The 27,805-nt window shown below is 56.6% G+C and overlaps 4 protein-coding genes across 5 annotated transcripts; 2 read left to right on the top strand and 2 right to left on the bottom strand.

Moving 5' to 3' along the window:
• Positions 1-755: 755 nt before the first annotated feature.
• SNX32 (sorting nexin 32) lies at positions 756-6,744 on the top strand. Its single transcript, XM_079787997.1, is given in 13 exon segments — positions 756-960; positions 1,193-1,687; positions 1,920-2,666; positions 2,822-2,841; positions 2,843-3,018; positions 3,061-3,185; positions 3,189-3,207; positions 3,360-3,435; positions 3,860-3,966; positions 4,529-4,693; positions 4,888-4,958; positions 5,418-5,603; positions 5,606-6,744. Coding segments are annotated over 11 exon segments (1,206 nt in total). The 5' UTR covers positions 756-960; positions 1,193-1,687; positions 1,920-2,582; the 3' UTR covers positions 5,783-6,744.
• Positions 6,745-6,877: 133 nt separating this feature from the next.
• Positions 6,878-10,360, bottom strand: CFL1 (cofilin 1). The gene is made up of 4 exons (XM_079787663.1): positions 10,202-10,360; positions 8,052-8,359; positions 7,717-7,793; positions 6,878-7,548 (listed from the first exon to the last, which is right to left on the bottom strand). The coding sequence occupies exons 1-4, from the start codon at positions 10,202-10,204 to the stop codon at positions 7,436-7,438; spliced, it is 501 nt and encodes a 166-aa protein (XP_079643789.1). The 5' UTR covers positions 10,205-10,360; the 3' UTR covers positions 6,878-7,435.
• Positions 10,361-12,355: 1,995 nt separating this feature from the next.
• On the top strand, positions 12,356-17,802 carry MUS81 (MUS81 structure-specific endonuclease subunit). 2 transcript variants are annotated; one of them, XM_079787803.1, is made up of 16 exons: positions 12,356-12,727; positions 12,821-12,950; positions 13,194-13,300; positions 13,753-13,851; positions 13,942-14,010; positions 14,171-14,256; positions 14,801-14,941; positions 15,143-15,238; positions 15,326-15,447; positions 15,538-15,635; positions 16,197-16,313; positions 16,405-16,500; positions 16,677-16,805; positions 16,883-16,986; positions 17,465-17,548; positions 17,641-17,802. In XM_079787803.1, exons 1-16 carry the CDS (start codon positions 12,593-12,595, stop codon positions 17,705-17,707), a joined length of 1,680 nt encoding a protein of 559 aa, XP_079643929.1. In that variant the 5' UTR covers positions 12,356-12,592; the 3' UTR covers positions 17,708-17,802. The 2 variants fall into 2 exon arrangements, with proteins under 2 accessions (XP_079643929.1, XP_079643930.1); XM_079787804.1 differs by having other exon boundaries at positions 13,194-13,276.
• Positions 17,803-18,445: 643 nt separating this feature from the next.
• On the bottom strand, positions 18,446-24,355 carry EFEMP2 (EGF containing fibulin extracellular matrix protein 2). Its single transcript, XM_079787805.1, has 11 exons — positions 24,222-24,355; positions 23,839-23,950; positions 23,566-23,614; positions 22,776-22,982; positions 22,078-22,200; positions 21,688-21,804; positions 21,417-21,536; positions 20,164-20,283; positions 19,950-20,076; positions 19,545-19,740; positions 18,446-18,746 (listed from the first exon to the last, which is right to left on the bottom strand). The coding sequence occupies exons 2-11, from the start codon at positions 23,947-23,949 to the stop codon at positions 18,585-18,587; spliced, it is 1,332 nt and encodes a 443-aa protein (XP_079643931.1). The 5' UTR covers position 23,950; positions 24,222-24,355; the 3' UTR covers positions 18,446-18,584.
• Between the last annotated feature and the right edge of the window lie 3,450 nt (positions 24,356-27,805).

The raw sequence follows: 27,805 nt of genomic DNA on the forward strand, positions 1-27,805 counted from the left end.
ATTCAACAAAAAGCTGTTGAGCATCTACACTTTTGAGGTGCACACTTTTGAAGGTTGGGGGCATGTACATAGTGAGCTGTGGCTGAGGGATAAGGATGGAGCAGCTGTGGTCCATCCTTTTTCTTTTTAAATCTTTACTGTTGAAAGTATTACATATGTCCCCCTTTAACCCCCATTCACTTCCTCCAGCCTGCCCGCCCCCACCCCAGGCTTTCATCACCTAATTGTCTGTGTCCATGAGTTATGTATATACAAGGTCTTTGGAATTAGATTTGTGGTCCATCCTTGACATCCCTGGGTTGCAGGTCAGGAGAGTGCAGGAGACAACCAATTGATGTGTCTCTCTCACATCAATGTCTCTCTAAAAATCAGTGGGAAAAATATCTTCAGGTGAGGATTAGCAAAACAAAACAAAAAAGATTAAAATGGTAAATTGTATGTTATGTATATCTTACCAAAAAACTTGTCACAAACATTACAAGAAATGAAAAATGCAGGTTAATATCTCTCTGAACATAAATGCAAAAATCACAAACAAAATATTATCAAGTTGAATAAGCAAAATATTTTTAAAATAATACTTTATGACAAAGGTGTTTGCCTGGCCAGTGTGGCTCAGTGATTGAGAGTTGACCCAATAAACAGGAGGTTACAGTTTGATTCCTGGTCAGAGCACATGCCCCAGTTGTGGGCTCGGTCCCCGGTGGGGGATGAGCAGGAAGCAGCTGATCAATGATTCTCTCTCATCATTGATATTTCTCTCTTCCTCTCTGAAATCAATACACACACACACACATATATATTTTTTTAAAGTGTTCTTCCAGGAATGCAAGGTTGTTTACCATCTGAAAATCAATCAGTGAAATTCAGCACATACACAGAATAACAGGAAAATCCAAATGATACCTCAAGAGAGGGAGAAAAAAAATGATTTAAAAAGTCAAGAAAGGGCCCTAACTGGTTTGGCTCAGTGGATGGAGCGTCAGCCTGCGGACTGAAGGGTCCGGGGTTCGATTCCAGTCAAGGGCATGTACCTTGGTTGCAGGCACATCCCCAGTAGGGGGTGTGCAGGAGGCAGCTGATCGATGTTTCTCTCTCATCAATGTTTCTAACTCTATCCCTCTCTCTTCCTCTCTATAAAAATCAATAAAATATATTTTTAAAAAAAAGTCAAGAAAGGGAGAAGGGGGAGAAAGAGAAGCATTGATCAGTTGCCTCCCAAATGGATCCCAACCGAGAATGGAAGCTGCAACCTGGGTATGTGCCCTGACCTTTTGGTGTACGGGAAACCGCTCCAACCAACCTACCCACACTGGCAAGGGCAACACAGTCTTTTATAAAAAAGCGCTAAAATAACTGGTTGTTTAGATGGCAAAAACGAATCATAACTTAAATTACATAGAAAATGAATTGAAAACGAATCATAGGACTAAATATAAAAGCTAAAACTATTAATTTCTAGAAGAAAAAATAGAATATCTTCATGACCTTGGAGTAGGCAAAAATTTCTTCAAGAGTACACAAAAATCCTTAATCATAAAAGAAAAATCTGATATATTGAGCCTGTAAATTATAAGTCATTAAAAGAGTAAAAAGGCAACCCATTGAGTAGGAAATAATGGCAACACATATAACTGACAAAGGGCTTGTCTTTAGTGTATATAAAGAGTTCCTAAAGCCGAAACCGGTTTGGCTCAGTGGATAGAGCGTCGGCCTGCGGACTGAAGGATCCCGGGTTCGATTCCGGTCAAGGGCATGTACCTTGGTTGTGGACACATCCCCAGTGGGGGGTGTGCGGGAGGCACCTGATCGATGTTTCTCTCTGATTGATGTTTCTAGCTCTCTATCCCTCTCCCTTCCTCTCTGTAAAAAGTCAATAAAATATATTTTTTAAAAAAGAGTTCCTACAAATCAGTAAGAATAGCATTTTTAAAAGGTTAGGGGAGGAACAAAAGATTCGAATAGGCACTTTACCAAAAGAAGATATCCAAATGGCCAATGGGTACATAAAGTGGTGTTCAAGGTCCCCAGGGATTACAAGTTCAAGGTCATTCCTCCCCAAGGATAATAGTGTGCTATTATCTTACCACCCCAGTATGGCTAAAACAAAAAGGACTAACAGTTCTCTACGTATTGGCAAGGATGTGGTGCAACTGGGACTTCCATACAATGCTGGCAGAAGTATAAATTAGTACAGTTACGTTAGAAAATTATTTGGCATTATCTATGAAAGCATTTTACACATGGCTTCCTTATGGCCAAGCAATTCTCATACCCAAAGAAATTAGTACTTAGGTCCCTCAAAAGACATACAAGAATGTTCATGGTAGCTTTATTCATAATAACCACAAACTTGAGCAAATGTAGAATGGATACATAAACTATGAAATATTCATATAATGGAATACTACATCGCAATGAAAAAGAACCACTGCACTCAACATTTGTGTGTCTCACAAAGAACATGAACACAAAAAAGTATATACCGTACAATTGCATGTTTATGAAGTTCAAGATCGATGGTGATAGAAGTCAGAATAGTGGTCCCGTGTGTGCCAAAGCCTGTGAGACAGTTGTGATGCATGGAAGGGTTTCTGCAGCGCCTGGAGGCCCACCCCACCCTGCGGCAAAACCACTTCTTTGACTTTTTGGAATACAGCCAGGATGTGAGCTGGGCTGGAGCACAGGGATCACCCCTAGGGGTGGGAGACAAGGCTCTAGGCAGGCTCAAGCCTCTCACCAGCTCTGCCAGTGGCATGTGCCTGGGGTGGGAGGTGCAAATACCCACCCCAACATCATACCCTCCCCACGTGTGCCTCAGCTGAGTATCGGAGGAAAGAACAGAGATCCTTGGGGGTTTTCTGAGGAATATTGTGAAGTCTGCAGATGAAGCCCTCATCACTGGCATGTCAGGGCTCAGGGTGACCTGTGGGGCTGCTTTCTGCATTCACCCCAGGGCCTTCGATCCACAGCAAAGATTGAGGCTAAGGGTGGCTGTGGGAGGAAAGCCACTGGGGGGCCGGGCCTAGAGGAAGACTGTGCCACCGCTGGTTGTCTGTGTGGTGCCATGCTCTTGGTCACAGTGGGTTTTATCTTACTCCCTTAGGTGGATCACTTCTTTGACCAAGAGGACCTTCGTGCTGGAGTACCACACCCGCATCCCAGATGCCTGCCTGCGAGAAGACTGAGTCATGCACCCCCACAAGTGTACACAGGGCCCAAGGGGCCCTGGATTCCCTGCCTCCTCTCCCTGGTGGTTTTGTTCCCCAGGAGAGAAGAGTGGGAATGCCCTGTGTCTGTCCATGGCCACAAACACCAGAGGTGAGGCTTGACATGCAGACCACTGGGTTCTGATGGAGGCCTGGCAGACAATTCTATCCCTATCTCGGCTTCACTAAGTTGTCTGGGAACACAGGAAGTCAGCCAGCTAAAAAGGTGAGAAATGCCCAGCAGGTGTGGCTCAGTGGTTGAGTGTTGACCTATGAACCAGGAGGTCACAGATCGATTCCCCGTCAGGGCACATGCCCTGGTTGTGGGATTGACCCCAAGTAGGGGGCATGCAAGAGGAAGCCGATTAATGATTCTCTCTCATCACTGATGTTTCTATCCCTTCCTCTCTGAAATCAATAAAAATCTATTTAAACAAACAAACGTGAGGATTCCCTCACCCCCCTGCTGCCCTTTCTCTATGGGTTCCTCTGTGGAAGCCTATGTATCTGCTCCAGGTGGGAGTTGCAGAAGTGCTTCCTGGGATTTGGGAAACAGCAGAGGGGGATTTCCCCAAGGGTGGGGTAAGGACATGGAAGCTTTAAGCATCCACGTAAGGCCCCTGCCCTAACTCCTCCCCACTGCCTCTTAGGAGCTGCCTCAAATTGGCAGAGTTCTTTGAAAGACTAAGAGTGAGTACTGCCTTCTGCATTGAAAGGCCACACAAAGATCCCTTGCAGGGAAGAATCCTGGGGATGGGTAAAGCTCCAGGATAATTTTGGAATCTTCATGACTTCTTGACTTATCCTCCTGACTAGTTTAATAAAGAGGTGAGTGGAGACAGGGATCCAGCCTCAAGTGTGTGTGTGTGGTGATGGAGGAGGAGGAGAACCAGGCCTGGCGAGGCATTTACATGGATGTGCCTGTGCCTCTGGCAGACTGCACTGTGCTGCCAACATCCTGCCCCAGATCTACTCTTTCTGAACTCTTCTCCGAGTCACTGGAGTGTGCCAGTCTTTCTAAAATGTGTTGGACCACATCTCTTCCCAGCTCAAGACCCTTCAGTGACCCTGTCCCTTCCAGAAACTGCCCAAGACATAAAGCAAACTGGCCACTGCCATCCAAGGTTCCCACCGAGCTTCTGGCTACCCAAGCACATATCAGATTTGCACACCAGCAAAACCTTTGGCTGTCGTCTCATTCCTACTCAACCCCCAAAATCCAGATCAGATCCCACCTTGTGTGAAGCCTTCCCTGGCCTGTTCCCCTGAACATCAGGGTTTCACCTAATAGTTATCAAGTGATGATGGATATTTATGAGTAGTAGCCCCCAACCCTCAGCAAGCTCCCTCCTCAGCCACCTTCCTGATTCATAAGGTGGAGAGCCAGGAGGCCTCAGACAAGAACCTAAAGCTGTCAGACATGGTGAGACACATGGGAGACTCACAGGCAGCCAAGGTGAGATGGCCCCAGAGCAAACATCAGGGCTAGAGGCCAGTGGGACTAGAGCAGCCAAGGAGGGAAGGTCAGTGAGCAAGTGACCCTGTGTGCTTGCCGGCCCCAGGACCTGCCGTACCGGTGGCTGGGGGTCCTGGCCAATTAGGAGAATGCCAAGGCACACACCAGGAACCAGGGATGGGGACTGAAAGCCACCCCATTCCTCTCCCCGCCCCTTTCCAGACTCATGGACTTCGAGTCCCTGTGCTCCTCTTGCCACCAAGTTGGCGGAGCTGGAGCTCAAGCATGCCAAGGTGAGCCCTCCAGCCTCATTGAGCCTTCTTGCTACCTGAGCTCCCACCCCCTAGGTTCTTTTCCAGGTGTCTGAGCAGCCCTGAGCAGTCCCAGCTGAGGTTCAGGGCCATGTTTTCCAATCTTGAGCCAAGACCCTGCCCTTAACAAAGCCCTCAATAAATGGCAACTGTTACTGTTGAGGACAGGGATGAGGGGGTAGGGGGAGTTATCTGAGGTACATAAAGAGCAACACCCTGTCTCAGGGAGCATGGTGGCACAGGCCAGGGACATCCAGGACCTTGCTCCTCTGCAGGATATCACACTGTTCTCTGGAATACCCTTGTCACCCTCAAAGGGAAGCCTTAGAGCAGCCAGATCCTGATCTGAGACATTTAATGACAAATCTCCCAGACCTCCCATCCCAGCAATATGCCTCCTTCCCCACCCACAGCAGCCACTGACCATGCCCATAACCTCCCAGGGCAGGCAAGCCCAAGCCCCACCCATGCCAGGTGCTAGGCCCTGCCAAGAATAGGGGAGCATGGGTACCATACTTGTCCACAAGTAAGCAGAGCAGCCTGTTCATAAATAGAGGCTGGTTTTGTAACAAAGAGGCCTGTTTTACCCTGACTTCCCAGTTTCAGGGCCCACCAGGCATAACCTCTACCAGGGCACTATGGAGACCAGATCCTGGGGGAACACAGGGAGCACCCCACTGCAAGCATCCTCAGCCATTTTCCAGAGCACCAACAGATTCCATGGGAAGGTGCAAGACCCAGTACTTAGAATCCAGGGCCAGTCAAGGAATGGACCACATGACAAATCCTCCACACCCGTTTTCTAAGTAGTAAAACGGAACTACCCCTTCCTGCCTCCCACGGATACTGGCAAGTTCCAAGGAATCAGGTCCAACTCTAGGCTCTTTTAGATTGGAATGGAGGGGGGTAGAAGTCCCACATTACCACTCTTAGGACTTCTCGGATACCTTTACCTGCTGGGCAGGTTAAAACCTAAAGTACAGGCTGGAGAGCCCAAGCATTGCTGGCAAAAAGGACTCCATCTCTAGCCAACACCCCCCTTGATTAAACACAGGGAGGCAGAGCCCAAGACACCTGGGTCTGAAGTTCTGGGCTCCACCCGCTTAGCCCCACCCTGGACTCCAGCAGGCCAAAGGCTCAACCTGGCTTCTGACTCAGCAGCCACTGGACCCAGCCCTCGTAAGTCAGCCATCCAGGAAGAAGGTAGAGAAAACAGCAAAAATAACCCTGAAGGCGGAGAAAGTAGCTCAAGGGGTAACCTGTGACTTGCCATCTCACAGCCCGCATCTGGGCAGGACTGAGCACAGGATCGGAGAAGGGGCGGGCCTCACTGCCCTGTCACCCACCAGGGTCAAGGCCACAGAAGAAAGCAGTTCAGGCATAAAGCCCCTTCCGCTGGAGGGCCCCCTGCAGATATATCCTGGCTCAGGCACCTCCTAAATAGCCAGTCTGGTACCAGCTATGCTACCACCTGTAGCATGAGTGGCACTTATCAGAAGGGAGACTTGGCCAGTTACGGAGGCCAGATGAGGGTGTGGGGCTGGTTGGAGGTTAAGGTTTATTTTTAAAAAATTTTTTGTTAATCCTCACCAAGGATGTTTCCCATTGGTGTCTACACAGAGTGGAAGGAAGGGGGAAGAGACACAGAGAAACATTGATGCAAGAGACACACCGATCGGTTGCCTCCCACATGCACCCCAACCAGGGCCGGGAACCAAGCCTGCAACCAAAGTACGTGCCCTTGTCCAGAATCAAACCCTGAACCCTTCAGTCCGAGGGCTGATGTTCTATCCCCTCAGCCGGACCTGCCAGGGCAGAGGTATAGAGAGAAGGTTCTGCTCATTCTCCTAGTCTATGGCCCCCAGGAGGTCCCCTGGGCCCCAATCTGGAAACAAACAACCTTTAATTAAGTGAGGCTTTTTATTGTTGTTTTTCCTTTTTTTTTTTTTAATTAAGGGTCCCTTACTGGTCCTGCTTCCATGAGTGGCCAAGACCAGGTGGAAAAGGGGAGGGGAACCAGGCAGCATGGGGAAGGGTTATCTTCACAACATTCCATTTATACACAGAACTAAACAGACAAGCACAGAGTCACTATTGCGGTTAGAAGTTGGCAGCATGGAAAAGGGGGGGGGAGGAACAGGTTGCAAGTAGGGGTGTCGTTAAAAAAAATACAGGCCCTCTCCAAAACTGGGGTGCCTGGGGTAGGGAGGACTTGGTCTGTTTCAACCCGAGAGGAATCAGAAGATCAGAAGCTGTTTGGGAAGGCCAGAACCGTCAGGGGTGGAGGGAGAAGGAAGGTCCAGGGGGTGGGGGGCTGTTTGGCAACTGGGTGAAGGGATTGCCCTCCCCCTGCTGGGATCCCTCCAGCCCCTCCGGTCTGGCAGGAGGGGGGCAGCCTGCAACCCCCCACAGGCAGGTCTGGGGCTGCCAGATGCTCCAGGCAGGGGGCTGGAGGGGGCTCACAAAGGCTTGCCCTCCAGGGAGATGACAGCACTGCCCCCCAGCTTCTCTGCCAGAGTGCAGCGGTCCTTGACCTCCTCGTAGCAGTTTGCTTGTAATTCATGCTTGATCCCTGTGGGGAAGAAGGGAGAGTGTTATGGCCAGGAAGGAGCCAATCAGAACAGAGGGAAGGGACAAGGTGACCTTCCAAACAGGCAGGAAAGAGGGGCCAGAACCACCTCTGCCATGCCAGTCACCCCACCCTGCAGCCAAGATGAGCAGAAGCACACGTGGCCCTTACCTGTAAGCTTCTTCTTGATGGCATCCTTGGAGCTGGCATAGATCATTTTGCTCTTAAGAGGCGCAGACTCAGGGGCCCTGGAGGGAAATAGAAAACTTGCAGCAAAGCCCCCTCCGAGTCTAGGAAGTGTCCTCAAGCTATAGAGGACTTCCAGAAAACACCTGGGCCAGCCCCTAGCATTCAAGCTTTTATCAAGTTCCTCATTGACAAGTGTTCTCCCTCCCCCAAAACACACACATCAGGTTAATCAGGAGCCACAGATTTCCAATCCTGAGAAAGAGGGGCAGGGCAGCGCTAGGACAGGTGACACCAAGTGCCTGCACTGAGGAGCTCACCAGAAGATAAACACCAGGTCCTCCTTCTTGCTCTCCTTGGTCTCATAGGTCGCATCATACAGGGCGTAGCGGCAGTCTTTGTCCGGCAGCATCTTGACGAAGGTAGCGTAGGGATCGTCTACTGTCTGGCCCACATCACCTACCAGGATCTCCTTGCCCTCTTCCAGAATGATGTTCTTCTTGTCTTCACTCAGGCAGAACAGCACCGCCTTCTTGCGCTTCTTCACCTCCTCTGGTGTCGAGGACTTACGTACCTTCATGTCATTGAACACTTTGATGACTCCATCAGAGACAGCCACACCAGAGGCCTGGGGGGGGGGGCGGGGGGAGACAAGCCACACACATCTCATAAGGAATATTTCTGGGACTCCCCCTGAAGTCCCTCCTTTGCTTCCTTAGGAGTTATGTCTGGATGCCAAAATAGGATAGTCCTCAGCACCAAGAAGTCATTAATCCCCTTCCCAAAACAAGTGACCCTATTTTCCCACCCAAGCCACTATCAAAGAACCAGACACAACCCCAGAACAGCAGCCATGGAAGAGACTTCTGATCACCTAATTCAGCATCACTCCTCTCCCTGACACCTTACAGGCTAACCATTAAAGACCTGTGGGAGGCAGAGCCCTGGCTGAAACATTAGCACAGAATTAAGACTCCACAGCTACTGACTCGTTTCCTACTCACAGCACTCAATCTCAGCTTTTGGATAAAAGTGCTGATTCAGATAGACGGAGGGGACACAGACACTCCACAATGCTGGATGGGACACCAAATGTGCTCAACAGTTCTGCAAAGTTCATCAGAACTGCTCAATACAGTTATTACGCAAAGCATCCTCTTCTCTGCTGGGGTCTTCCTCAACCAAAGCAAAAATTACAGCCCTAATGACGGCCCTACCGACAACTCCCTGTTCTCTGGAAAGAAGTACAGGCTCAAAGGTCGTTGATCAAAGCAAACAGGCCAAGCTAAGTGCCCACGGTACTTCAAAGCCCTCCAAACTTCTAAGATGGGTCGTGTTGGGGGACCCCCGGAAAGGGCTGTGCACGGCGAAATCGGCCTCGCCCCCCTCCCGGAACTGCAGAGGAAGTGGAACACGTGACTCAGCCGCTTCCGGAGTAGGCGGAGAAAAGACAGCAGCTAGGCTCGGCCACCTTCGAGAGAAACCCCTACCCAAAGGCAGCAGCACTTACAGGGTCTCAACCCCAAAGACTCGCCTTTACCGACCGGCATATCAGCCACCTAGGCAAGTTACAAGACCTTCGGTTCTCGCAGCCTTGGGGCCGAACACCGGGGGCGGGGAGGTTTCCGGGCGGTGCCCGCCTGGGTCACTTCCCTAAACTAGGCTCCACCCTCAGGGCCCATCCGGGAAAGCCGACGGCCCCGCTCGTCCAGGGTTCTGGGCCGAGCGGCCAGACCTGAGCGTGTGCGCACGCGCCAACCGACAGCGCCGCTCCAGCCTTTGCAGGGTGGATACGGCGGAGAACCCAGCTCGCTTCCTGGGCTCGCTCGCTCTGAAGCAGGGCCGTGGCCTCTGTGGTGTACGCTCAATGAAGCACGGGCAAGCAATCCCCTAATTCCAGGCGCCCGCGCCCGGACCCCGCTGCCCCAGCCCCTCCAAGGCGCAGGCATCCCCACCACCTGCTCTCGGACAGACCCGCCTGCCACGGGAGGGTGACGCGGAGACGGGAACAGCCCTTGGGTGGGGCGCGCGCGCCAAGACCGCTCGCGCGCTTTTCCTTTGCCGCCCCCGGGTCGAGTTTGGATACCGCGTGCTCCCGTCGACGCGCGTTCCCGTGAACCGACTCATTTCGGCCCCGCCGCGGCGCGCGACACAAGCTGCTCCACGAGGGGCGGGCACGCGCGCACCCCGGACCCCTCCCCCACGGCCGGTGTCCGCGCGGGCGCACCAGCGGGGTGGGGGAGGGGAAGGGAGCCCAGGGGGCGCGCGAGCGACGTTGAAGCCGGCCCTCCCCTGCGCCCGCGGACGCGCACGCGCATCCCAACGCCGCCCGCCCCTCAGCGAGACCCTCATCCCGCTGGGGAGTTGGGGGAGGGGGTGCCGATGTCGCCCCCCCCCCCCGTTACCTCCCGCGCGCGCAGACGACCGATTCGTAGCCGCCTCCCCTCAGGCACCGTAGCCTAGCGCTCACCATGTTTCCGGAAGCTAAAGGAGATAGCAAGAAGAGCCTGGAAAGACGAGAGCCGCTGCAGCTGCTGCCGGGACCCGACTGAACGCGGCCTCTCCCGGCCCCTTCCGTTTAGTATGAACCGCACAATGAGGGGCGGGGCTGGCTTCCGGCGCTCCCTCTGCGGGCCGACGGGTAATGAAGTCCGAGGGTCCTGCACCGTCCTCTGGCTCGCTGGGTAGCAGTCTTTTTCGTCAGCCGACCACATTGCATACTGGGAAATGTAGTCCGATAGAGGCGGGGCTCTGGCACGGAGCGCGCGCCTATTGGTCGAGTTTACCAGGAAACACTATGAACGGAGAAAGGTGTCGGCGCTCCTTAATAGACCCGAAAAAGAGCCCAGACTTCCCGGCTTTTGCGAAACGGTTTTTCTTAAGAACTATGTTGGCATTTTTAGGGTCCCTTGGTCCGAAAACTTTGAGTGAGTTAGCATTTTCTTTTCTGAATTGAAGCAACTATTCATTGGCCTGGAATCCAGTCCTTGAGCAAGGAGTATCGCAAGTATAAGGCGCCTTCAATCTAATAAACATTCATTGGGCACTCTCCATGTGGTGCAAAGACAGTCTTGTCTCCTGAGAACACACCATATGCAACTTAAACAAAATAAGAGGGGAAAATAGGGAAAGGCTACAAGGAAAATTTCATAAATAGCTTTGTTCTTGTTTTAAATGTTTGGCAAATTCACGAGGCAATAAAGGGAGAAGGGTTCTTGAGTTAATAACCAGGAATATGATTAAACCTACAAAAATTGAGACAAGCTCTGCAGGAACATAAGCTTCACAAAAAAGAAACGGGCGGCGGGCTCCGGAAGATTGTGTTGGCCTCGAACAATGTCCCTGGCCTCAGTGTGCAGGCAGAGAAAACAGGGTCGCAAACAGGCGAACTAGGACTACTGAACTCAAGTGGAAGCCCGGTTTTCATTATCTGGGGATCAGTGCCCCGAGTGGGGTACCTCGCAGAGCATGCCGGGGGTTGTAGTCAGGGACTTTGAGCCGCACCGCCCACTACCCGAGCTACGGGGAGCCACAGGTGAAGGCCACCGCTCGACCCCAGACTCTTGCTAGCAACCCAGCCTGAAGAAGCTGGCTCCACCTTTTTTAAGCCTTGGAGTTTCCAAGAGCAACGGGGAGGGGAAGGGCGATATCGCAGTTACCCTGGAGACGCTCCCGCCCGCCCCTAGCCGCGGGATGCCCTAGATGTCCTTATTAGGACAAGAGACTAGAGGGGGCGGGACCAACCCTAAAGCTGGCTGGAGGCTCCTTATAAGGCAGCGTCGGGAGGGAGGCGGGAATTCTGAGTAGGCTGGAGGAGTAGGGTCGCAGCTGGGCGGAGCCTGGAGGGGCGGCCGACCCGAGTCAGCACCTCGTGACTTCCGGTACTACTGCTGGGGCTGCTCCACCTCCCTGGCCGAGACCCTGGTGCTCCAACTCGTGAATTTGCTAAACACTTAAAACAAGAACGTATTGTCTCTCAACATGGGGCCTCTTTGTATAGATTCCATCTTAAACCTCACTGAGGGTCCAAGGAGTCGCTAAAACGTCCAAGTGTTTCCTTCCACCCATGTCTTGCTTCTTACCTGCTCCTCCAAATCTAACCACCTGCTGATCCCGGCCAGCACCCCCTCACCTGCCAGATGCCCAGCACCTCTTACTTGTTCCCCTTCTACTTGCCCTCTGTCCCCCTCCCACCGTCCTTTGGCCTTCCCTGCACGTCCTCGACTTCGCACCCCTCCCCCATTGCCCTGTGTCGTTTCCTCTGCCCCAGCTCGGGATCACCATTTCCTCAGAGGGTCCTTAAGCTCCTACTGCCTTACCTGTGTGTCCTTATGCCCTGTACACCTTCCTAGATATCTCTACGGAAAACATACCTGCACCTGTTTGTCCTCCACCCCCCACCTGTCCTGCCCTTCCCAAGCCCAGTTTCTTTCTCCGGCCGACTCCGCTACGGTGAGGCCGAAACTGACAGCCTCAGGTTACTTGGTTAAGCACCGCCCCCGCCAGCCCTCCGGGCCACAAGGGGGCGCTGTCTCCTCTCTCGCCCGCACAAAGACCGCTCTGGACTCGGTAGTGGGAGAGGGACGGGTTTGGGCTCCGGGGCCGGGGTGGGGCGCGTCCAAAAGACTGAAGGGGCGGGGGGGGAGGTGGCTGGAAAACCTTAGGGAGAGGACTGGAAGTCTCTAGTGCGGGGACGGGAGGGCAGCAGGAGACTGTTCTCTAGTTAGTACCCTCGTCGGACAGCGTGTTGGGAGAGGTCCCGCCCTCACCCATCTCAGCCAGGGGTTCGAATCCTTTGTCTAGAACTGGTGGCGTCCCAGTCCCACCGGCTTGAGGCGCCAAAGGACCAGTCTTGGGGCTCATGGCGGCGCCGGTCCGCTGGGGCCGGAAACGCCCGCTGCCGATTTGCCCCAACCCGCTCTTTGTACGTTGGCTGACCGAGTGGCGGGACGAGGCAGCCAGCAGGGGGCGCCGCACACAATTCGTATTTCAAAAGGTGGGTCTCGGCCGGGCCTGATGGGGCAGGTGCTGGCGGAGCCAGACGACCAGGCCCGCCCTGACCCGGTACGGTACCCTGTACCCCCGCCAGGCGCTGCGCTCCCTCCGGCGATACCCACTCCCCCTGCGCAGCGGCAAAGAAGCTAAGATCCTACGGCATTTCGGAGACGGGCTGTGCCGGATGCTGGACCGGCGGCTGCAGCAGCACCGATCTTCGGGCGGTGAGCGCTGGGCGCAGGGGTCGGTGGTCCCCTGAGCCTCCCACGGGGCAGCCTTCGCAACCACCTGGCTACCCCACTCCCCACTCCTGCCCAACTTACTGCTTGTCGTTGGACCAGTGGCTGGCTCTCTCAGAACCGCACCGCCCTCAGCTACCATTCGAGCTGGCAGTGTCCCAAACCCTCCCACCTGCTGGGTTTCTGGATTCTGTGGGGTCTGGGGTTGACTCTCTTCTGCTCCCGCAGGTGATCATGCCCCAGATTCATCTGGAGCTAAGAATCCAGCCCCGGAATGGCCACCTGCCGAAGTCCCGGAGGCTTCCATGCCAGTGAGGATGGGGAAAGGGAAGGATGTAAGATGTGTAGATCTCCCCACCAGTGATGCCTAGCCTTGGGCAAATGAGTATCTTTCTGATACTTAGTTTTCTCACCTGTAGAGGAGTATGCTGATTGATAATAGAGTCAGTTGGGAGAGTTCCATGATCAGGCTATTGAGGAGACCACGCCCAGTGAATTGTGGGGGTTGCTGTTCCTGAGTTGTCTTGTGTGACCACCTCTGTCCTGCAGTGGGTGGTAGGACTGAGGCTGGACCAGGTCGATTACACCATCTCCCCACAACCCTCCCCTGCCTCACCCCGGCTTTGCAGGGGGTCATCCCCTCCTCTGGCCTGTTTTACAGAGAGGCAGCTGAGGGACTTAGCAGGGCCATGCTGAGATAACACCAGAACCTCGGCCCAGCCAGGCGTTAAGTCTACAGGGCATGGCTCTCTGGCTTTTGTGTTCAGAGCCCCTCTGTGCCTTTCAGGGTCCATCCCAGCCCAAAGCGGGGAGCTCCAGCAGCTACTGGCCGGCTCGGCACTCAGGAGCACGGGCAGTCCTGCTGCTGCTCTGTCGAGAGCACCTGGTGAGGGCCGGCTACACCCGGCGGCGGGAGCCCAGGCAGCGGGCGCGAGGCCCTGAACCTCCTGTGGTTACATTTCTGCCTCGGTTACAGGATCCCAGTGGCCACAGCTTCCTAACCAAGGAGGAGCTGCTGCAGAGGTGTGCCCAGGAGTTTCCTGGGGTGAGCCCTGAGCGGGGAAGGATGGGGCCGGGTGGCTCTGGATCTGACCCTGAGCCCGCCAGAGGCTGCCCTTCCTGGGAGAAGAAGTGGCATGGGGCACGGGGACTTGGACACACGGCAGCACCAGGGGCCCTCTAAGGGTCTCCTCTTCTGTGGACAGGTGGCCCCTGGTAGCACTGGACCCTGGCCAGCCCTCCGCTCGCTTCTCCATAGGAACCTGGTCTACAGGACACACCAGCCAGCCAGGTGGGGTCAACTACAAGGCGGTGCAGGACCGAGTGGTGGGAGGGGGATCGTGCATGATGTTCTGAGTGGGGCCTGCAGTTGCCTAGCAATTCCTAGGTCTCATAATGTTGAAGTTGGGGGAGGCCTTGCCTCCAGAAGCCCCACTGGGGGGAGGGGGTACCAGGAGGGTCTGAGAGACCAAGCAGGGAGGGTGAGGTGCCACAGGTTATTGGACAAGCAGAAAGGCTTTGCTGAGAACATAGCATTTGACAGGTCTTAGAATCCAGAGGGTAGAGATGCAGGAAAGGCAGTCCAGGGAGGAGGGACAATATAAACAAAGTTGGGAGGAGGGAAGTCTGTCTGAGACGCACTTATTGCAGACTTGACTTGAGAAATGGCCCTGGGCAGGTCCAGAGGAAGCTGATCTGGGGTGTTGGGGTGGAAGCCACTGGACTTATTTGTGCAGGTTGCCAAGGGCGTGGTGAGACCAGCTAGCGGGCAGCGGCAGGAGAGCGTGCCAGTAAGAGTGAAGAAGGGATCTGTGTTTGTCTCCTCCGCCCACCAGGTACTCACTGACCCCGCAGGGGCTGGAGCTGGCCCAGAAGCTGGCAGAGTCAGAGGGCCTGAGCTCACTGAATGTGCGCACTGGGCCAGAGGCGCCCTCTGGGGAGGAGCCCGAAGTGCCAGGACCGGCCTCGGCTGAGCTGTGAGGAAGGGGGCGGGGGGGGGGGGGTGGAAAGAAAAGGGAAGCGGGAGGAGTCTCAGAAATGAGGCTAACACCCACCCCGGTCTCCATCACCTACAGCTGAGCTGTGGCTGCAGCTGCACCACTTGCACTGGGTTTGGAGGGAAGCTGCCTTGGCACTGAGGCTCTGGCCTCACACACACACACCCCTCCTCCCTGTAGTGGCGCCAGGGAAGGCAGCGTCCAGCAGCCACCGCTGGAGCTGAGGCCTGGGGAGTACAGGGTGCTGTTGTGTGTGGATGTTGGCGAGGCCAAGGGGTGAGTGAGGTGGGGGAAGGGAGGGAGGGGATGCTGGGGGATGTCACTGGCCTGCCCTGACCTAAGCCTCCCACCTTGCAATTCCAGGGCCGGGCACAGGCCAGAGCTGCTCCGCCAGCTGCAGCGGCTGCACGTGACCCACATGGTGCGCAAACTGCACGTTGGGGACTTCGTGTGGGTGGCCCAGGAGACCAGGCCCAGAGACCCATGTAAGGGGTGTGGACAGGAAGGTGGTCAGAGGCAGGGCCTGGTGGGTGGGGGGACGTGAGCCAATGGGACCCTTCTTGGCCTCTCGGCAGCAAGACCTGGGGAACTGGTCCTGGACCACATCGTGGAGCGCAAGCGGCTGGATGACCTGTGCAGCAGCATCATCGATGGCCGCTTCCGGGAACAGAAGGTTCCTTTACCAGCCTCAGAACCCACTACTTCCCCGCCTGCTCCGGGGTTTCCTCAGCCACGGGGAATCCCGGGGAACTCCTGGGTAGCCTCAAGGAAGAGTTCCCACAACTCCAGCCATGCCCCTTAGAGCACCCCTCGGGCCCCTTCAGGGGCACGGGGTGTCTGGCTGGGGGGAGGAGCATGTTAAAGACCCCTGGAGTGCCCAGTCCCTTCAGTCTGGCATAACAAGGCCCAAAGTTCCAGAAGTGGAACCGCTGTTTCTCGGTACTGGCTCCTGGGCTGATCCCATAATGAGACCACGTACGGGCTGAGGGAGGCCTGAAGAAGGGCCTCATTAAAGATGGTGGACAGGCTTTCCATGCAAGAGTAACAGCATGAACAAAGGCTGGAGGTCACTCTGAGACAAGTAGAAAGACTAGGGAGGACAAGAAGATGAATTAGGATCAGGGTTCCATGGGGATGTTGAGTGACATGATGGGTGGCCTGGCATAGGGGCATCCAGGCCTTACATTCCCTTCCTACCCCCTCGCCCCCCACCCCCACCCCTCGGCTTCCCCAGTTCAGGCTAAAGCGCTGCGGCCTGGGGCGCCGAGTGTACCTCGTGGAGGAGCATGGCTCGGCGCACAACCTCAGCCTTCCCGAGAGCACACTGCTGCAGGCCGTCACCAACACCCAGGTGAGCTGGGAGGGCAGGGCCAGACTCGCAGGGGACCCTGTGTCTGTGGCTTGGGCCAGGAGCCACCTCCCTGTTGGGTCCTCTTCCCCAGGTCATCGATGGCTTCTTCGTGAAGCGCACAGCAGACATTAAGGAGTCAGCTGCCTACCTGGCCCTCTTGACGCGGGGCCTGGAGAGACTCTACCAGGTGAGCAGGTGCATGTGTGTGCACGGGTCCCTTTCCTGGGCCCTGTGCGCCCCAAGGACGGCGAGGTGAGTGAGATCCCTATTTCTCCGTGGGCCCCCTGGGGCCTAGGATCCGGCAAGGACTGGCTGGGGGTTTCCCTAGAGCCCTGGCCTGGCCTCAGTCCCCTCTCCCCTCAGGGCCACACCCTACGCAGCCGTCCCTGGGGAACCTCAGGGGACCCCGAATCAGGATCTGGGCCCTCCCCAAATCCTCTCTGCTCACTCCTCACCTTCAATGACTTCAACGCGGGAGCCATCAAAAACAAGGTACTGCCTCTGCCCAGAGCCTCCTTAATGTGGTCCGGCCCCAGATGACCCCTAATACAGCCCTCCCCTGACCCCAGGCCCAGTCTGTGAGGGAGGTTTTCGCCCGGCAGCTGATGCAGGTTCGGGGAGTGAGTGGGGAGAAGGCAGCAGCCCTGGTGGATCGGTACAGCACCCCTGCCAGGTAGGCCTCCACAGAGCCCCTTGGGGTCCACTGCCCCCGCCCCCCAGCGTGGATTTCAGCTCAGCCAATGCTTTGTGGAGGGTTTGGTTCTGTGAGGGCTGTCCAGGCCCCGAGGTGGACAGATTCAGCTGAACCTTGGGGAGGTTGGGGAATAAGGAAGACAGGACCAGACAGTATCTCAGGGGTCGGGGGAGCCCACAAGAGGGAGGTTTCATTCCACCTGGTGTAGCAGAGAAGGCATCCTGGGGGCTGGGGGCTGGGGGGGGGTGGGGGGAGACTGGGCCAAGAACTTGGAGAATAGGAAGGGAGGGTGAGTGGGATGGAGCAGAGCCTTGAATGCCAGGTTCAGGAAGTATGGAGTGGTCCTGATGCCTTTAACCAGTGCAGACCCCCTCCTACCTGTCTCCCTTGACTTTGGCCCAAGCTGCTCAGAGGGGCCAGCAGTCAGCCACTGTCAAATGCTCCACCCCATCTCCAGCCTGCTGGCCGCCTATGATGCCTGTGCCACCCCCAGGGAACAGGAGATGCTGCTGAGCACCATCAAGTGTGGGCAACTGCAGAGGTGAGGCCGGGGACAGAACCCGGAGGGAATGGCTGGGGCCGAAGTTGCTGTGGTCCAGGACCTGACCCTCCTTAGCCTCTCTCTTCACGCAGGAATCTGGGACCCGCCCTGAGCAGGACCTTGTCCCAGCTCTACTGCAGCTACAGCCCCTTGACCTGAGCTGGGCCACGAGACGGACCCAGCACCCATAATCTAGGCTGGCCAGCCTTTACCCAGCATCTTAGGGCTTCAACAAAAACCTAGTGTTTGCAGCTTTGTGTGCTATGGAGATGGCAGGCCGCAGGGCCTTGTAAAATACCCAGGTGGTTCTAGCTGAGCTCCTGAGGACCTGGAGTTTGCTGGGAGAGCACGGAGACTGGCAGGGAGATGGAGTCGGTGAGACGCTGCAACTTTGAATCTAGTTTATGTCATCAGACGATCCCTGATCAAACAAAATTTCCTTCGATAAAAGGTTCTGTCGCTTGGAAAAGACACGTTTAAAAAGCACTAACAGTCAAATCGCCTCATTTTATGGATTGGAAAACTGAGTCCCAGGGAGCTACTAGGGTTTGTCCAATTGATAGTTTTGAGGCCAAGGTAGGACTGAAACCAGGGCCTCCTGGCACTGCCTAGAGCAGGGTTTCTCAGGCTCCCGGCAAACCAGCCACGCCCACATATCTGCTGGGGCCTGGAGTCTGCAGCCTCGTTATTTCTGCCCCTCTCAGGGTGATTCTGATACCCGAGGTATATAGACCAAGCCCAGCCTTGGGCACACAGCTCCCAACTTCTGCCAAAGGGGTCCCCTCAGCCTGAGCCAACCCCCGCTTTAGGCGGACTTGACCCGCCTCCCACAAGCCTGGCCCCTTCCCCAGTCTGGGGTTCACTGCAGTATTACCCGCCCACCTCAGCCACCAGGACTCCTTCTTTCTCCCTTTATTGCCTTTCTCTCTCTACCCTTCACAATAGCATCTTCCCTTTTAGCAGAACACGGTCATCCCTGAGCCTCAGGCTTCTTGGCTACAGGGACCTCCCCCTCCCTGAGAGCTGTCCCCACTCCTCAGAAGGTGTAGGCCCCCACGAAGACGGTGAGTCTCAGTACAGAGCTGGCCCGGTAGCTCATAAGGGAGTTCATGGTTACCATCTCGAGGTCCAGCACATACTCCCGGGGGCCCGTCACGGGCCGGGCGAGGACCAGCATGGCGCTGACATTGTTGATTTGCTGCAGGGCACAGTGGGTGGGGGGACATGTAGATTGTATCAACCTTCGTGCCAGGACCCTCGGCCAGCATCACCTCCCTGCCCCATGTTTTGCACCCACAACCAGTTGTCTGTGAAGCAGAGAGAGCCCTGGCCAGGCTGTGGTCCCGGCTGCCATCAGGCTCCATGACACCCTTGACGTCTCATCCCCTGCACCCAGGCTCCTGCCCTCAGAGATTTTTCACTGATGCTCTTCCCGCCCTTTCCAGCTAGTTCTTTCGTCTAACCAGGGTCCGCTGTAACTCAGGGCCAGGTGTGAGACTGGGTTGACCTGGAGCAAGCGTCTCCCCTTCAAAGCTTTCCGTTTCAGAAAGAAAACAAGGACTGATAGCAGACAAACCTGTGCGCCCTCTCACTCTTCACACCTGGACCCTCCCTCCTAACAGCTCCACCAGCAGAGCTGATTCTCAGACCCGAGGCCACTGCACCACCCCATCCCTAAGGCCCAGCTCCCCTGCTGTCCTTCATGGCTCTGCCTGTAACCTCGGAGTCCTCTCACGTCAGTCATTTGTTCTACGGGTGAAGAAACTGGGGAAACGCAAACCCCAGTGTGTCCTTAGAAGTCCATTTAACAATCTAGTTTGTCCCAAGGGAGTTTACAACACCCCTACCTTTCTACAGAAATTCTGCCTCCCGGGGGTGGGGCTTTGAGGAGAGGCGGGGCATGGTGGCATAACCGAATCTCCCATTTAAGGTTTCCTGGAATTCAATTTTGGATGATGCATGTCACTTGAGGGGTAGGGGTAGGGGAAAGCCTTACCCTAATGTAGAAGTCCCCCTGCGCGTTCCCAGCACGGATCTGAAAGGCATTGTAGGCGCCGGGGTAGACGGAGGTCGCTTGGATCTGGAACACATCGGCGGGCACGCTCCGCTCCGAGGTGATGCTCATGTAGCGGTGCACGATGGAGGAGGGCTGCTCCCGGCACAGGGGATTGGAGGCCGGGCAGAGGCAGCGACTAGGGCCCACGGGAAGGGGATACGAATGAGGCCCTAGCCCATTCCCCAAATTTGGCCCACCCCCAAAATTAGTGCGCATGGTTGGCATGAAGGACTGCAACTCCCATCAACCCCCGGGGCACTGGTCAGCCCTCATAGAGGCCAGCCAGCTGCAGAGCCCAATGGGGGTTGTACTGTGTGTGGAGGGGGTGGCCTCGAGTTGACTCACTTGTCGGACACCTGCACATAGGGCTCCACGCAGCGGTTGGTGTCCACACAGCGGTAGCCCCCATAGAAGTTGACACAGGTTTGGGCCTCAGAGCACTGGTGTGCACCGGACTCACACTCGTCAACGTCTGTGCCAGGGGAGAGGGGCTGGAACCTGGGCATCAGGCCACTAACCCCTGACTCCACCCTGCCCACTCCACCCGGGCAGCCGGTACCTTGGCAGAGGCGCGTGGCCAGCAGCTGGTAGCCCTGTGGGCAGTGGCAGGAGAAGCGGCCGGGCTCGTTGACGCAGCGGTACTGGCAGAGGTAACTGGAGTAGCTGCACTCGTCAATATCTGCGGAGAAGAGGGATGAGGGCTCTGGGTCAAGGGCAATTCTCTCAGTCAGTCCCATAAACGTTTACAGAGAGAGCCCAGCCCCCCGGTAGGTACAGTGTGGGAAGACAGAGGGGGATGGAACAGCCATGCGAGCAGGGGTACAGAGAACTCAAAAGACTGCCCAGACCGCCCCGCTCTCGGACTGGAGAGGAAACTAGATGAAAGCACTAGGTTTGGTTTTATTCCCACTGAGTTTTGGAAACCTCGATTTCCCTGTCAATAAAATGAGTAAGTTAGACTAGCTGAGCCTTGAGGGCCCAATCGGCTCTGGTTCTCAGTAACTTGCCCAGTTCCTGCAACCCACGACCAGCCCACAGTCACCTCCTACCACTGCGGTCTGCACAGGCAGGAGCCGGGTTTTCTACCCGGGTTCCCCTCGTGCTGCCTCACCCTGAGCCAGGTACCAACGGGGCCCTACTGGGCAGCAAAGCATAGTGTAAACAGGATATGTGGCCAGCTGACATGGAATGAGAAGTCGGGGTGGAGACCTGGCCCCGTCTCCCCCTAGCTGTATGATCTTGGGCAAGTCTCTTAACCCCTCTTTGTTGAAGGACTTCATGCTTACTCTTTTCTTGTAAGCCTCTCAACAAGCCTTGAAGGAGATAATGTCTTCATTTTGCAGAGAAAGGAAACAAATTATACTTACCTCATAGGATTGCTAGCAGGATTAAATAAAGTCAAGTATATAAGGGACGTGCCCTGCACAGGGAAAGTTCTGGATAAATGGCATTCACGTTAAAGTGCTGCTGCTTGGGACTTGACGACGCCTGAGTGTTGTCATTTTCCCACTTAGTTCTCAAGACAACCCGTTTTACAGATGAATAACTGGGTTGAGAGAGAAGAGTGACTCGTCATAATCCTGGGTTCAAATGCAAGTCAGCCTGATGACAAGGGAGGAGGCCACTTACACCCTTGCTCAGTGACCTGACTGCTCCCTCTGTGCCTTCCCTGCCGGGCTGGGGGTGGAGTATTTAGTGGGTACGTGGGTGCAGCATGGACGGGACGTGAGGCATCCAATGGAGGGCTGTGTGGCAGGAGGCACAGCCTGACGCAGGGGCGATGGAGGAACACGTGGAGGGTGGAGCTCTCACCGCTGCAGGAGAAGCCATCCCGGTGCAGCTCGTAGCCCTGATGGCAGCGACACAGGAAGGTCCCGTAGGAGTTGAAACAGCGCTGCTCACATGGAGCCCCCATGTCACATTCATTCACATCTAGGGGTGCCAGAAAAGTGGGAGGCGTGAAAGCCAAGGAGCAGCCCAGAGCCCCCCATTTCACCTGTTCGCCTGGGCTGGTCAGGAAGGGAGCTAGCTCCCCACCCATCACCCTGCCCAGGGCCCGAAGCCTGGCCCAGCCCAGCCTCACCCACGCAGGAGCGGTTGTTGGGCCCCAGCTGGAAGCCTGGCTCGCACTGGCAGCGGAAGGAGCCCGGCAAGTTCACGCAGCGGTGCTGGCAGTAGCGGTAGCGGCACTCGTCTATGTCTGGGAGGGCGGGCAGAGGGCAGAGGCAGAAGTCAGGTGGGACTCAAGCTGGCTGGGGGTTAAAGCCTCGCCACCCATAGGCTTGTCTGTGTGGGCTGGGCTGGGCCAGATCAGGCAGGACACACACACACCCGTGCTGTGCCATGTCTGGTGACGGAGGTGGCAGGGGCCTGGGGGGAAGCCTGGAGGTGGGCCGGGATGGGGATCAGGTGCTAGGGTGAGAGCCAGGCCAGGGGCACAGAGCAGAAACTGGCAAGGCCGCTCCGGACTCACCCACACATTCAAGCCCAATCTTGCGGTAGCCGTCAGGGCAGGTGCACTGGTAGGAGCCGGGCAGGTTGTGGCAGTCCTGGCTGGGGCGGCAGTCGTGCAGGGCCTGGGCACACTCGTCCACGTCTGCAGGAGACACCACTCAGCCCCTGCACCACCCCTCCTGACAGACACCACAATGCCGGAGGACACACAGGCCAGGAACCACGCGCATGGCACGTGGGTGATGTACCCCGAAACAGGAACACATGGATTAGACCCTCCCAACAGCACAAAACAGCCCACCAGCCTGGGTGCCAGCAGGAGAGGCACCCTAACCGGGGAGAGCCCATGCCAGGGAAGCACAGGAAACAAGGCCCGTCCATGCTCCTGGGAGCGCTGATTCCAGGGCCTTCCTCCGAGGCCCACGGTGCCAGGGACGGGGCGGATCGGAAAGGGGGGGAGGGGACAGAGGCTACGAGGCAGCGCTCTGGCCGTGTGTCTGCAGCAGTGGAGGGGAGGGTGCCGCAGGCTGGCTAGGGTAGTGGGACAGCAGCTGGGGCATCTGTGGCAGACCCCACACGAAGGGAGGGTCCAGACGTTGTTCCAGTGACTCTGAGGAGGCTTTTGAGCGAGGGAGGAACAAGAGGTCAGAGTTTTAAAGACGAGTGGCAGACACTTGGTAGGAGGACTGGACGCCTCCGTGCCAGGGTGACTCTTACCCACACAGCTCTCCTGCTCATCAGGCTCGTAGCCTGGTGGGCAGGGGTTGGGGTGTTGAGCAGGGGGCACTGGTGGTGGTGGTCCCTCGCCATGCAGGTCGTTGATGACGGCAGCTGAGCGGGGCAGGCACAAGTAGCCCCCATAGTGGTTGATGCATTTCATTTCCCCCTTGCAGGCCTCGGGGATGGTCAGGCACTCGTTGACATCTGCAGAGAGGGGCCTGCTGGGCACAGCCAGTTTCCTGGGCTGGCCGTGGAGGGGGTGGGAGGCAACAGCCCAGCTTGGCCTTCTCTAAGCTGTGACCCCGCAGGGCCTTCCCTCTCTACTCAACAAGCTAACGCTGCCTGCCCAGGGCGCCTCCCCAGGGCCTGCCAGGGCGGATGGTGGGTGGCTGTTCCCACAGTCACCTCCACTCTCTTGTCCCTAAGAGTCTCTATCCCTCCCCAAGCTCTGGCCCTGGCTCAGCCCAAGAATGATGAGCAGGCCTCCTTACCCACCCCCGCAGACACTGCCCTTCGGGGTGTGATGGGGCACCCCCGAGTAGGAGAGTGCTTCCAGGAGGTGCTCCTCAGGGCAGTGCCCTGTTGCTCTCCCGCTGGGAGGTGGGGGCAGGGTGTCCTGGGTTTCCCTGAGAAGGAGGGGCCTGGATGGCTTCCTCACCCCTAGCTGAGCTGGCCCCCAAAGAACCAGAGCTGGCCTGGGCAGAACAGAGCCCGGCAGAGGACAGGCCATTGGAGCTGGGGTTGTGAACCCCTTCCCGGTTCCTGGGGGTCCCCCAGGCACACTCACCCCGGCAGTGCTGGCTGTCAGGGTCCCACTCATAGCCATCTGTGCATTCCTACAAGGGGACCAGCGGTGGCCAGTGTTCATCCCCTGTCCCCTCCACTGACCAGGCCAAGGTCAGGGTCCTGAGCCTGGCCACCCTCCCCGGACTGCTCCAAACAACGGCCCCAGCTGCTCCACCAACCAGGGGAGGGGAGGATCTTCCCCAACAGCAGCCCCCCAGGATCCTGCTCTGTCCCTGCCCATCCCATCCCAGGCCAGCGGCCCCACGGTCCCCACCGTGTAGCTGTCGGGCTCCTCCGAATCCTGGGGAGACGCTGCCCCCAAGAGCAGCAGCAGCAGCGCCCAGAGCAGCAGAGAGCCGGGGAGGCAGGAGGCGAAGGGGAGCATCCTGGGCGGAGGTGGTGGGCAGGGGTCAGCGCCTCTGCCTCGGCGCTCCATGCCCAGCCCGGCCCCGCCGCCTCCCGCTCGGGCCCGCACTTAGGACCCCGCGCTTCCCAGGGCGGGAGGGAGCTCCTCCCGCAGCCGCCCCCTCGCGCAGGCCGCCCCGCCCCCGCCCGGTCCCAAGGTGGCGCGGGCGGAGGAGCGCGGGCCTCGCTCTTCGCTGACGCGACTGGGCCGAGACCGCGGCTCGCGCCCTCCCCCCACGGCCCGCCACTCACTTGGCCCGCGACGCCCCCGCGGCCCGCGGCTCCGGCGGCTCGGCTGGCTCCGGCAGTGCCCGCGGGCGGACGGACGGGCAGACGGCGCAGCTCCCTGGACGCGCGGCCCCAGGAAGCGCCCCCCGCCCGCCCGCCCGCCGCGGCGCGGCCCACCCCGGCGCCTCCGCCCGCCCCTCAGCGGATTCCTGAGCCCGCGCCAGGGGGAGGGACCCCGACCCCCCGCTTCTCCGCCCTTGGCCGGCCGCAGGCCCCCACCCGGTCCCCCGCGGCGCCGCCGGAGCCGCCTCCGGGCTCTGGGCCAAGGTATATTCCCCCGGGCTGTCTAGCGAGCTCCAGGGGCACTGATCCTAAGGCCCGGCCCCCGGACTCCCCGGCTAGTCCCCAGGCCCTCAATTTGTGCACCCCGGAATGTCATACTGCGCACCCGACCCTACCTAATCCGCGCCTCCAGAATTCCATCCTGTGCACCCCACCCACATCTTAATGTCGGGTCCCCAGACTTTCTGCGCCTCCCAGAATGTCATCCTGGGCACCTAAACCTAACCGCATGCTGGGACTCCCAGGGCCTCAATCTAGACCCTCCAAAAGTTTATTCTGTGTACCCGGACAACCGTTCTGGGAACACCAACACTTCCCCCGGGGTCCCCGAACCCTCGCCCGAGGGCGGGACGCTCCCGGGCCCTGAACGGTTCATCTCTGGGGCCTCGCCCCTCCATCCCCAGGGCTGTCCGGGGGCGGGGGCTGCAGCTCCCCTTTGGCCCAGAATGAATGGAAGCCCCTGGACGGGCGGGCAGGACGCCGGGGTCCGGCGCCAGCGTCTTCCCGGCCCTCCTCCCACCCGCGTATCCGGGGTTTCCGCCTCCTCCCGCCCCCAAGTGGAGGGAGCGCCTCTGAGGGCGGGGTTTGGGCGGAGCTGGCTCCCAGGAAGGGGCGGGGCCTCGCCTGCCCACGTCTTAGGGCGGAGCCAGACGGGAAAGGCCGCGTGGCCAGGGAGCCCCCGCCTCGGGGCACACCACGTGCGGGAACTGCGGAGCCCTCCCTTCCCTTTCCCGCTCTCCTAGATCCTCACGATCCCCACGAACGCAGCCCTGCCCGGGAGGGTATGCCCAGGAGGGGACGTGGCCAGGAAGGGTCCCCAGGGGAGCCCTGGGTTCAGGGTGAACTGGAGAGTGTCTCTCCCACCCCAAATCCTTCCCAGCTGCTTGGGTGAGGAGGCTAAAAATAATAGCTGTTTAAAACCAAAAAGACAGACATTAACAAGTGTTGATGAGCACATGGAGAAATTGGAACCCTCACACAGTGTGGGTGGGAATGTAAGTTGCGGCACCCCTTTGGAAAAATTATGGCAGATCCTCAAAATGTTACATGACCCAGCAATTTCACTCCTAGGAATATGCCCAGGGGAACTGAAACATGTCCACACAAAAAAATCTGTACACCTTGTTCATAGCAACACTGTTCATAAGAACTAAAACGTAGAAACAGTTTAATTTCTGTCGACTTACAAATGGATAAATAAAATGTATATGAATGGATAAAAAATGATAGAATATTATTCAGCCATTAAAAGGAATAAAGAACTGATATGTGCTACCACATGGACGAACCCTGGAAGGATTATACGAGGAGAAAGAAGCCAGACAAACGGCCACATGTTCTGTAGATGTGACAGCCAGAATAGGCAAATCGGAGAGACAAACTAGATTAGTGTTTGCCAGGGGAGAACATAGCGGGGAGTGACTGCTAACAGTTACGGGGTTTCTTTGGGGATGATGAGAACGCTCTGAAATTAGATAGTGGTGTTGACCACACAATTATATAGATACACTAAAAACCACTGAATTGTATAATTTACAAGGGTAAATGTTATGGTATGTGAATTACATATCGCAACAGAGCCATTATTTAAAAAATAATAAAATGCTACCGCTGGGTTATCAAGATCTAACCATTCCAAGTATCAGCATGTACCCTCCTGCCAAGCCAGGGAAGGGGTGCCATTATCACCCCATCTCACAGATGAGAGGCTAAGATTTGTCCGGGCACAGCCAGAGCTAAGGACAGGATTTGAACACAAGTCCTTCTGACTCCAAGACTCTGGGCTCTAATAAAATATAAAAACAACAACAACAAACCAAGAGAGAAAACAAGACTCTGGCTCCTTGCCCCACAGTAGGGCATTAAGGACCCACCATTAGAACAGCTGCTCCTTGCCAGCCAGGGTGGGAGGTGCCCCACAGTCAAAGGAACCGTCACTGCCACTTGGAGATGAGGACCAGAGGTCCGGAGGGGAATGGCTGGCTGCACAGTTGACGTCTGGAACTTGGACCCAAGCCTCCATCTGCACTATTAGGCCTGTGTGCACTTGCCACTCAAAGTTGTCTCCCGACCTCTGTGACCCTAACAACTTCCCCGCCTTCAGCCCTTCTGCACTGGGGCACAAAGCCTCATCTGGGTTGATGTCAGGAGTTCCTCCCAGGCAGTGAGCCCTTGAGACCCCTGGGCCCCTGGGCCAGCCCTCACTGGGTGCCAGCCAGGAGCTGCAGGATGAGTGCGAGTGAGTGAGTGGGGAAGTTCATTCATCCATCCATTCATTCAACAAATGTTCACTGTGTGGCCACCATTGCCCGGCTCTGTGTTAGGTACCAGGGACACAGCACCAATCAAAAAAAGACTAAAATCTCCTGGCATCGTGGGGCTCACAATCAATGGAGGGAAGAAGTGAATCAATGAGGAAGGTCACCCAGCTCCACACCCCAGTCTTTCCTCCCCCAAGTTTCCACAAGCCCCACCACCACAGAGACAGATTTTATGACACCCCCTTTTATGCCCACACTGGGACCTCTGGCTCTGAGGCTGACACATGGGCCTTAGTCACAGGTCACACACAATCCAAGACCAGCTTGGGGCATATGACTGGGGTCTACAGCCACGCAGCCAGGTGCCCCTCTGTGGATGGGCTGTCGACTGAATGTTAATAAAGACAGCATGGCTCTTTTTCCCAAATAGGGTAGTCCTTTGGCTGATTGCCTGGGGTGGGAGTGAGGGTGGTGCAGCAACATGGGGCAGGTTCCTGATGAATGAAAAAACGAGGTAGTGAGGCACACAAACAAAGGAATCCCAGGACCAGAGCCCAGCCCCCCCTCTCCTATCATTATAAATCCACAGAAAACCAGTTCTCTCCCCCGTCTCTGGTCTTGGGCACTGGTTTCCATTCTGGGGGCCTGGCTTCCTGCCTGGAGGCTCATAGGGGAGAGCCCCAGCCTAAGGACCCCTTCGAACGGAGGCCACAGTGATGGGTGTCAACACCCCTCCCCAGCACCTGACTTCACAGGCCTTGGCCTTGCTCTCTGAGATGCCAGCCCTCCTATCTTTCTGCTCCCACATCCCCACGCAGATTGTGACAGGAATGAAGAACGAAAGGAGGCAGGAGCCGCTACGTGCTGTCCCTGGCCATGCTCCTGCCACTTGCACTTTCCTGTTTAAAACCCATAGGAAACAACAACATGACAACAAATCGTTCAGTCAACAACACCAAGCCTGCTCGGTGCGGAGCCACATCCTGGGCACTGTGGACACAGGTG

This window comes from Cnephaeus nilssonii, assembly GCF_951640355.1.
Source record: "Cnephaeus nilssonii genome assembly, chromosome: 13".
Taxonomy (NCBI): domain Eukaryota; kingdom Metazoa; phylum Chordata; class Mammalia; order Chiroptera; family Vespertilionidae; genus Cnephaeus; species Cnephaeus nilssonii.

What these genes read in the sequence shown, in the direction of transcription:
- CFL1 (XM_079787663.1), bottom strand. An exon ending in GACCTGGTGTTTATCTTCTG is followed by an intron (nt 7,794 to 8,051) that starts GTGAGCTCCTCA and finishes ATTTCCCTCCAG; the next exon opens with GGCCCCTGAGTCTGCGCCTC. An exon ending in CATCAAGAAGAAGCTTACAG is followed by an intron (nt 7,549 to 7,716) that starts GTAAGGGCCACG and finishes TCTTCCCCACAG; the next exon opens with GGATCAAGCATGAATTACAA.
- MUS81 (XM_079787803.1), top strand. Translation starts at nt 12,593, where the DNA reads ATGGCGGCGCCGGTCCGCTGGGGCCGGAAACGCCCGCTGCCGATTTGC. An exon ending in CACAATTCGTATTTCAAAAG is followed by an intron (nt 12,728 to 12,820) that starts GTGGGTCTCGGC and finishes TACCCCCGCCAG; the next exon opens with GCGCTGCGCTCCCTCCGGCG. An exon ending in GCAGCACCGATCTTCGGGCG is followed by an intron (nt 12,951 to 13,193) that starts GTGAGCGCTGGG and finishes CTGCTCCCGCAG; the next exon opens with GTGATCATGCCCCAGATTCA.
- EFEMP2 (XM_079787805.1), bottom strand. Translation starts at nt 23,949, where the DNA reads ATGCTCCCCTTCGCCTCCTGCCTCCCCGGCTCTCTGCTGCTCTGGGCG. An exon ending in TGAGCAGGAGAGCTGTGTGG is followed by an intron (nt 22,201 to 22,775) that starts GTAAGAGTCACC and finishes TGTCTCCTGCAG; the next exon opens with ACGTGGACGAGTGTGCCCAG. An exon ending in TATGTGCAGGTGTCCGACAA is followed by an intron (nt 19,741 to 19,949) that starts GTGAGTCAACTC and finishes CGTGGGCCCTAG; the next exon opens with TCGCTGCCTCTGCCCGGCCT.